At 51.8% G+C, this 8,860-nt stretch overlaps 1 protein-coding gene across 1 annotated transcript in view; it reads right to left on the bottom strand.

Annotated features, from left to right (window-relative positions):
• Window positions 1-7,436, bottom strand: part of TMED3 (transmembrane p24 trafficking protein 3) — an 11,702-nt gene extending 4,266 nt beyond the window's left edge. The window contains exons 1-2 of the mRNA XM_007458340.1: window positions 7,135-7,436; window positions 4,555-4,803 (exon numbers count right to left, since the gene is read on the bottom strand). Of these exons, the coding sequence (XP_007458402.1) occupies window positions 4,555-4,803; window positions 7,135-7,308 (423 nt within the window). The 5' untranslated portion in view covers window positions 7,309-7,436. The remainder of the gene's footprint in view (window positions 1-4,554; window positions 4,804-7,134) is intronic.
• Between the last annotated feature and the right edge of the window lie 1,424 nt (window positions 7,437-8,860).

Here is an 8,860-nt window from a genome sequence, read left to right as displayed (position 1 = left end):
AAAAAAAAAAAAAAAAAAAAAAAAAAAAAAAGGAAAGAAAGGCATGGCAAGGAGCACATGCAGAGCCCAGTACGTGCATCCCATCGGGGATGCGTGGGAAGGAAGCCATGGGTAGGTGGGAGCTCACGGTAAAGGCCTTGGGAGTCAAGGCTTTAACACGAAGCTCTGTGAGCAGACCGGCAACGCAAGGATCCCTCTTTAAGAGAACTTCCCTGCCAGCCATGACGCAGAGGCGGACTGGTGGTGGGGAAACCACTTTGGTGGCTGCAATTCTGCTGGGAAGAAAAGGCCAGGCCCTCAGTTAAGAAGGTCACCGAGGGCTTCCCTGGTGGCGCAGTGCTTGAGAGTCCACCTGCCGATGCAGGAGACGCGGGTTCGTGCCCCGTTTCGGGAAGATCCCACATGCCGCGGAGCGGCTGGGCCCGTGAGCCATGGCCGCTGGGCCTGCGCGTCCGGAGCCTGTGCTCCGCAAATGGGAGAGGCCACAACAGTGAGAGGCCCGCATAACGCAAGAAAAAAAAAAAAAAAAAAAAAAAGAAGGTCACCGAGCGGGGGAAGAAGAGCGGGTCTGCGGGTCTGGGAGCGATTTCGGGGAGTCGGTAACACAGTGGGGAAGATCATTCCTGAAATTAGTGGGATGAACAGAGAGACACATATACGTGTGTACACGTGCACATGCATGCCCGTGTGTACATGCATGCATATGCACAGACATATGCACATGCATGCACAGACATACATACACACACATTTAGGATGTATAAATACACAGAGGCTTTGTTTTTAAACACTAGGGAAGGGCTCACTGGTTTTCCAGGCTAGAATTCCACCCTCCGTGTTTATTTCCAGCACAAGCTCATTCAGAAACTCAAGATGCACATTACACTCACTTGAACTGGGAGCTCCTGGGACCCATGAGCCCTAGCCCAGGCGTTCAGCAGTACAGGCTGGTACCTCCAGCCTCCTCCCAGGGTCCAGAATCACTGGAGAAGGAGTGGGGGTGGGGGTGGGGGGGAAGAGAAATGGAGGAGGACACAGAAACCACGGGTGCCGACACCCCGGGCAGTGGACACATCAGATATGCCATGTAAGGCATCACTTCAAAGACGTGGATCAGATGTCACCAGCCAGAGACCAGCGCTGCACTTCTATGAAGAGGGCCTGAGGTCTTTACAGGAACCACCTCAGATCTGATCAGTGACAGGGAAGGAAGCCAGTTCTCAGGAGGTTAACAGAACAGGAGGTGGTACTCTACGGCTTTCCTGGCGTCTAAAACCAGCAGACACCTTTAGAACCTGGCACGGGCCCCACAGGAGACCCCAGGGCCACACATCACTGAGATTCACAGACACCTGGAAGCGCCCCCTTACCGTAAAAACATGCTACTTTCCCGTCCACTGGGATCTGCCGTTGGCGCTAGTCTAAGATACCACGTCAGCTTCTTCCCACAAAATTTCAGTTAGGCAACCCAGCCAGCCTGCTTCCTAGCCAGCAGGAAGCCAGCAGAGGCCCTTCTGTTGCAAGGAGCGCTGTTTTCCCAGGGCCATGGGTCCCCAGCTCTCCTGCAGTACGACCTTCACCCCACTGAGACCTCCAGCCCTGGCTGGTTCAAAGTGTCCAGGCGCCTCACGGGGATTGTGGGCACCGCTCCATCATGACAGGTAGTCTCTGGAGACACCCTGACCTGTCTCCCTCCCAGGACCATCCCTTTCCTCCATCCCATGCCCACATCCCATCCCGTCTCTACCACCTGCTGATGCCCAGGTCTTCACTCTGTAACCAGCAGCAAATTCCTGCAGCCTCACCTCATCAGGACCTCCACGGATAGAAGCACTTGGTCCTTTTTTATTGTATTTTATTTTATTTTTTGGCCGCACAGCACATGGGATCTTAGTTCCCCCAACCAGGGATCGAACTCGCACCCCCTGCAATGGAAGCGCAGAGTCTTAACCACTGGACTGCCAGGGACGTCCGTGCTTGGTTCTTTAAATTCTACAAGAGCTCAAAGGCAGCGTTGCAGGAGCTGGCCTCAGAGTAGAGTTAGGAAAACCTTTAATCTTCCCTCGACCACCACTGAGGCAGCCCCGGACCTTGGACCTCTGTCAGGAACCTTCAGCCTCCGCTAGGATCTGCCCAGACTCTCAGGACGCCCACGGCACCTCAAGGTTGCCCTCCCTCAGCAGCATCCCTAGCCCATGTCCTCTGCCAGGAGCCTGGTCGTGCTGCAACTCAGGCCGAAGACGAGTCCCTCTGGCCTGGAGCCCTGGCCCGGGACGCGGTCACTCTGGATCCTATTCTTTCACCCTAGGGCTGCTACTGGTGCCAGAACACACAGCCTCTGGCCCAGCACCGAGACGGATGAAGGCTCAGCGGAAGAGAGAAGACAGCTGCAGGTAGAAAGGGGATCCATGCCAAGCAAAATAAGATCAGGGCCGGTGAGGAAAGTAAAGTGATGCCCTGAATACCTGCACCTGCTGTTCTCCCCACCCAGGAGGCCTTTCCTCCTCCCGTGCCAGACACACTCCTAGGCAAGCACCCAGAGTGTCGCTTTAAGCTAAAACTCTCCCTGTGAAGACTTCCCTGACCCTCCTCGAAGAGTCAACTGGTCCATCCCCTGACAACCCTCACCCTTAAATCTCAGCTCTGATCGGAGCATCCTGGAGCTCCGTGGTTTACAGGGTCGCATTCCACACAGGGCTCCTGACAGCTGGGACAGCGCCCTCTGACCTCATACTCCCACCAGCGGGTACGGTGTGCAGGCTGAGCACGGGCCCACCACAGGCGAGCGGGAGCTGTCCGAGCCAGGCACAGACCAGGCAGGGGGGTCAGAGGTACAGAAGGAGAAGGAAGCAGCTCTTTTGCGGCTGGGCAGAAGGAAGGATGAGGTTCCCAGATGTAGAAGAGGGGAAGTGCAATCACTCCTTCCTGCAACAAAACCAAACTCTAATTCTAAGGCTCCAGGGAAGAACGTCTCTAGTGCGCTAATCCACAAAGCCTTTTCTCTACTGGTTTCTTTTCCACTGCTTAGAGAGAGAAATCCTTCAGCTCAGCTTCCGGAAACTCATAAAACCTTCAACACAGAAGCTATTTCATCAATGACCAACAGACCTCCTGAGAGGATAGGTTATGAAAGATCTTACACATAAGACACACCCTGGGCTGGAACTTCTATCAGCAGTCATGCCGCTAAGTTCAAACGCACTGCTGTCCAGGGGAACTCTCCATGCGTGGGCACCAGCCACTTGTGACTACTGAGCACTAGAAATGTTGGTATAGAGCAAACAAGGAAGGGAATTTTTAACTTAATTTTAATTAAATGTCAACAGCCATATGTAGATAGCTGTTACTGACTGGACAGTGCAGTGCTAACCTCCAGCTGCTCAGAGAATGAGCCCATGGTCAAAGCCACAGAGGAATGGAGCCTGTGGTCACCTTGGAGGGCAGCCCAGAAGGTAATCTGGCATTGCTGGAGACTCAGATGCTCTGGCTTTGGGTGTGGAACAGGTGCAGCCACAGAAGGCCATTCCTGTCTCGCAGGTTTCCCTGGGTCCTGCCACTCAGTCAGTTGACAACTATTTGGTGAGCTCTTATTCTATGCCACACCCCAGGCACTGGGGCGCTGGGGCTTCAGGGGTAATACAGAGTCCTAGCCTCAGAGCCTGCATATAGGAGGGAGAGAGAAGCTTAAATAGCAGGAGGGAAGACTGATGGAGGAGGCTGGGGTCCGATTATAGTTAACTGTGACAGCCATGGGTGACAGAGATGACTATCTGTCCTCCAAAAGTGTCACCATTTCTCTTCCAGATTGTGAAATTTGTTGCTAGGAGTTGACTGCCCAACTGAACTGTATTTGCCGCCTTCGTTTCATCCAGACTATCCACAGGACTATTTCTCAACAATGAGATATGAGTGGGTGTGATGGCATCACTTCTGGGCCAGGGCTTTTAAGAAGCAGATGGGACTTTATCATTCTCTCCTTTTGGTGGCTAGAAACAGAGGACTCTGAAGTCCTAAGGGACATCAGAAAGATGACAAGAAAGAAGGAGCCTGGCTTCCTGAGTCACTCCATGGAAGAAAGTCCTCCACCCCTATCCCCACTCTGTGGATTATTATTTGAGTGAGAAAAAAAAAACAAAAACTTTCATTGTGCTAAGCCATTGATATTTGGGGTTTATTTGTTATAGCAGCCAGCCGTTGTTACCCTAATATATACCACACAAAGTAGGACTGGTCTTTCTCATGTAGATACATCATATCAGCAGAGAGACATATGCTATGTGTACTTTGAAAGTGGTGCTGTGTCAAAGACTAAATAGGAACGCAGGAATACCAGAGGAAAGCATGGCAGGGATCCAGTTAAAGAATGGAGACGAAGACCAAAAGGAGAACATAGGGTCTTGTAGGACTGGCTGTGAACAGAGAGGCAGAGTCAATACTGAGACTTCAGACTGGAGCTGGATAGCTGGTGACTGCTCATCAGCCAAGACGGGCACAGACAAGGTGGAGCAGGCTGCGGGGGAGGGGGTTCATCTCAGCCTGTTAGTGTCCACTCACCTGGGTGAGAGCCGTGACTCTGTTGCCCATGTCTGGGAGAATGGGGGGCTCGTCGCCCACTTGAAAGTCAAAGTAGATGGTCTTGTGAGAGAAGGTGGAAAACTCGTTACTGAAGCAAAACTGATAAACGCCCTTGACCTCAGCCTGGTGTGTGAAGCTGTCATACTGCTTCTTGGTTTCCCTGTAGATGGTGTTCCCCAGGGGGTCCTCCACATAGCAGTCAACGTCGTAGTGGCCTCCAGTGATGACCTGACAACCACAAAAGACACCCACAGTCTGCTGTTACCAGAGAGGCAAACACCACTTACCAAAGGCCGACCAGGCACTGTGATTACATGTGACAAACATTTTTTTCATTTAATCTTCACAGCCTTCTAAAGGCTGACACTCCCCAATTTACAGAGGATGACACTGAGGCTGAGAGTTGAAGTTAACTGGCCACGGTCATGCTGCTTGAAAGTGACAGAGCTAAGACTCGAATCCATGTCTGCCTGACTCCAAAAGTTTTGCTCTGCAAGAGTGCCAAGAGCCTAATCCTCCCCACTTTACAGAAGAGGTAACTGAGGCTCCGAGGTTAAGTTAACTGCTGAACGTGTCTGGTAAACATTATTATTGCTGATGGAATGCAAGGGGAAAGCAAATATAGACTGAAGCCTTCACAGAATCAGTGATTACCAGAGGTGGGAGAGCCCTCGGGAATCATTAGTTCAAACTCTCTTTGTCAACACAGGAAAGATAAGACCGGCAAAGGGCAAAAATCACAGAGGTGGTCAATGACTATAACTAAGGTCCATCAAAGAACACAGTCAGGCTTCCCTCGTGGCGCAGTGGTTGAGAGTCTGCCTGCTGATGCAGGGGGCAAGTGTTCGTGCCCTGGTCTGGGAGGATCCCACGTGCCGCGGAGCGGCTGGGCCCGTGAGCCATGGCCGCTGGACTTGCGCGTCCGGAGCCTGTGCTCCGCGGCGAGAGAGGCCACAGCGGTGAGAGGCCCATGTACCGCAAAAAAAAACAAAACAAAAACAAACAAAAAAAAGAATTACCATATGACCCAGCAATCCCACTACTGGCCATATACCCTGAGAAAACCATAATTCTAAAAGAGTCATGTACTAAAATGTTCATTGCAGCTCTATTTCTAATAGCCAGGACATGGAAGCAACCTAAATGTCCATCAACAGATGAATGGATAAAGAAGATGTGACTCTTTCAACACAGTACTGGACATCATAGCCAGAACAATTAGGTAAGAAAAAGAAATAAAATGCATCCAAATTGGAAAAGAAGTAAAACTGTTTCTGTTTGTGGAGGACGTGATGTTATATGTAGGAAACCCTTGAGATCTCACATATAAAACTTTTAGAAAAAAAAAAAAAAAAAAAGGGGTAAAAAAAAATTTTTTAGGACACAAAAAAAAGTGTCCCCAAAAAAAAAAAAAAAAAAAAAAAGAACACAGTCAATGGCCTCCATCTGCTTCCAAATGTTAAAATTTCCTTTTGTTCAGATGGAAGAATTTGCTTTGTGATTAGTGAGCTTCCTAATGCTGGAGGTGTGTAAACTTATGCTGAACCTACTCTAACTGGGGTTCCTGACCTGGCAGGGACCAGATGACCTCTCAGGCCCCTCCATCCTCACAACGATCATGTTTTGGTGACTGTATCCAGGTTACCCCTGTTAAACCAGCTGCAATTTCCACACTGTCCACGGACATGTGAAAGTGGCCACATCAGTGACTCGGAGGTCATCACACATAGTGCTGTCCCCAAGCACACGCCTCTTTTAGTGGCTTTGGTCAGAGAGGGCCCACCATATGGCCTGCCCCTACTCCTGCTTCCCGTGCCAACTCATCTCTGTAATGCCTGTCAGTATGTGTCCACAAGCAGACGCGGGTCTGGGTATAATTCCCACTCAGCTCCCTACTCTTAGATCTGCTCACTAAACCTTAGGGGCAGATCTCTCACTCAAGACCTGCTCCCCTGAACTGTGAGCCATGAAATCTCTCAAAGGAGCCAGGACTGCAGGAGCTAGGAGCTTTTCTGAGCCATATGGCAGCAGCCACAACACCACTCCTTGGAAACACTGCCGGGGCTCAAAGCCTGCGCTGACACCTCCTTTCCAAAGCGCCATTTCTCATCACTTGCCACGCTCACCCCAACTTGACTTCAAACACTGGAGAGGCGGAAAAATAAAGCCAAGAACCCACGTCCTCTCGCTGCCATTTTTCAGTACAGGCGGGGACAAACTGGTCCAAAAAACTTGGGACTGTGTCCAGCTAATCAGACATGGCATTCCTTAGAGTCAAGGGGCCTGCAGGTCAATGAGGACAACTCCCCAGGATGCAGGACCCGCCCCCGGGCATCTGCATCCAGGTAGCGCACCTGCGGCGCTACCTCCCTCCCTGGTTAGTCGGGTCTGTCTCGAGTGGGCTCTGACTTCCTCGCGGGGAAGTCAGTTGGTCTCTGGTCATTCCCGCCCCCTTTCAGCCTCTTTGGCTAATTCCAGCCACTCCAGCCTGGGGAGCACCAGTGACCAATGGAGACCTGGAAGGGGGAGAGGAGGCGCTGCCGGGCGCCAGGGCCCCACCTGGTAATCCAGGGAGAACTTCACGCCCTGCTCCACGTCCTCGTGGAAGCACTGCTTGGCGTTGTCAGGAAGCTCGAAGGTGAGCTCCGCGCCCCCCGGCCGCTCCGCCTGCAGCAGCAGCAGCAGCAGCAGAAGGGGCAGCGCGCAGGCGGAGCGCGAGGCCACGCTGCCCATGATGCTCCCGGTCCAGTCCCGTGGGCCGCGGCTCGGGCGTGCGCTCCGCGCGGGTGGGACGGTGGCTGGGGGACCAGGGATAAGGTGCAGGGACAGACGTGGCGCTTGCTGGGCGCTGCGCTTCCGGAAGGGCGGGAGGCTCAGCGCGCAGCCGCGCGCTCGGGGGTGGTCCCGGGACCGAGGCCAGAGAGCGCCGCGGCCTCCCCCCGCCCCTTCTGCCCGCTGCGCCTGCGCGCTGGCTGGGCTGGCGGAGGGGACACGTCCCTTCCCCCGCCCCGCGCTGTTCTGCTGGGGCGTCTCGGCGAAGGTGAGGCGGGAGGCCCATCCCCAGCGCGCACCTCCCCGGAAGGGCCCTCTGCCAACATCCCCGACAGACGTTTGCTGCATCTTCTGGGACCCGCAGGCTTGAGTATTACCCGGAATTGGCCCAGGTCCACGCAGTCCATCCTCGCTGGCTGCAGCAGCACGAAGCCCATGGGGTTTTATGAGGTACAGGCTCTGCTTCTGACTGGCTTTGTAACTTGTCTCACGCTTCTCTGGAGAAACAGTCTCCTGGTCTAGAGCTGGGTGTGCCCAAACCTACTATCCACAATAGCAAGGAAGGCTAGAGGAAAGATATGCAAACTCTGGGGACCCAATTAACACCCCCTTTCTCATTCCCATCCCCTTCCCAAGGTGAAAAAGTATGCCACGGGGCAGGGGGGTTGATTGGTGAGAGTAAGTAAAACCCCACAATTACATCTGTTGGGGGGGGGGAACCTGCAGGCGTGCTCACACACAAAGCTTCCTGAAGATACGAATACAGGTCTCTCACTCAGGGATTTCAGGTATCTCTTGGTTGTCTGGATAAGTTGAAGGTTCTTCTGGGACAAAACAATCTTTTTTTTTTTCCCCTTTGACTTCTCAAAAGCGCTGAAAGCAGATAAATTAATTTACTGTCTTATCACCATTGACCTAAGAAGATATTTTGTATAATCATTACAATAGCGTTTTATATTCACTATGATCAGGTAAAGACAAAGAAAAAAACGATTGTAGTCTCGCTACTCAGTAAAGAATTTTTTTCAGAACATCATTAGGTGAGGTGTATCTTGATTTTAGCAAAGAATTTTACTGCCTATATAGGTCTCCACGTGGATAAGACCGAAGTGTCCTGTCACTTAAAAAGCTTTTGCACAGCAAAGGAAATCATAAACATGGTGAAAAGACAACCCTCAGAATGGGAGAAAATATTTGCAAATGAAGCAACTGACAAAGGATTAATCTCCAAAATATACAAGAAAAAACCCAATCCAAAAATGGGCAGAAGACCTAAATAGACATTTCTCCAAAGAAGATATACAGGTTGCCAACAAACACATGAAAGAATGCTCAACATCACTAATCATTAGAGAAATGCAAATCAAAGCTATAATGAGGTGTCACCTCACACCAGTCAGAATGGCCATCATCAAAAAATCTACAAACATGGGCTTCCCTGGTGGCGCAGTGCTTGAGAGTCCGCCTGCCGATGCAGGAGACGCGGGGTCGTGCCCCGTTTCGGGAGGAGCCC

The sequence above is a fragment of the Lipotes vexillifer genome, unplaced genomic scaffold, assembly GCF_000442215.2.
Source record: "Lipotes vexillifer unplaced genomic scaffold, Lipotes_vexillifer_v1.1 scaffold1321, whole genome shotgun sequence".
NCBI lineage: Eukaryota > Metazoa > Chordata > Mammalia > Artiodactyla > Lipotidae > Lipotes > Lipotes vexillifer.
The sequence above is the reverse complement of the archived record's forward strand: the minus strand, read 5'-3'. Positions and strand labels throughout refer to the sequence as shown.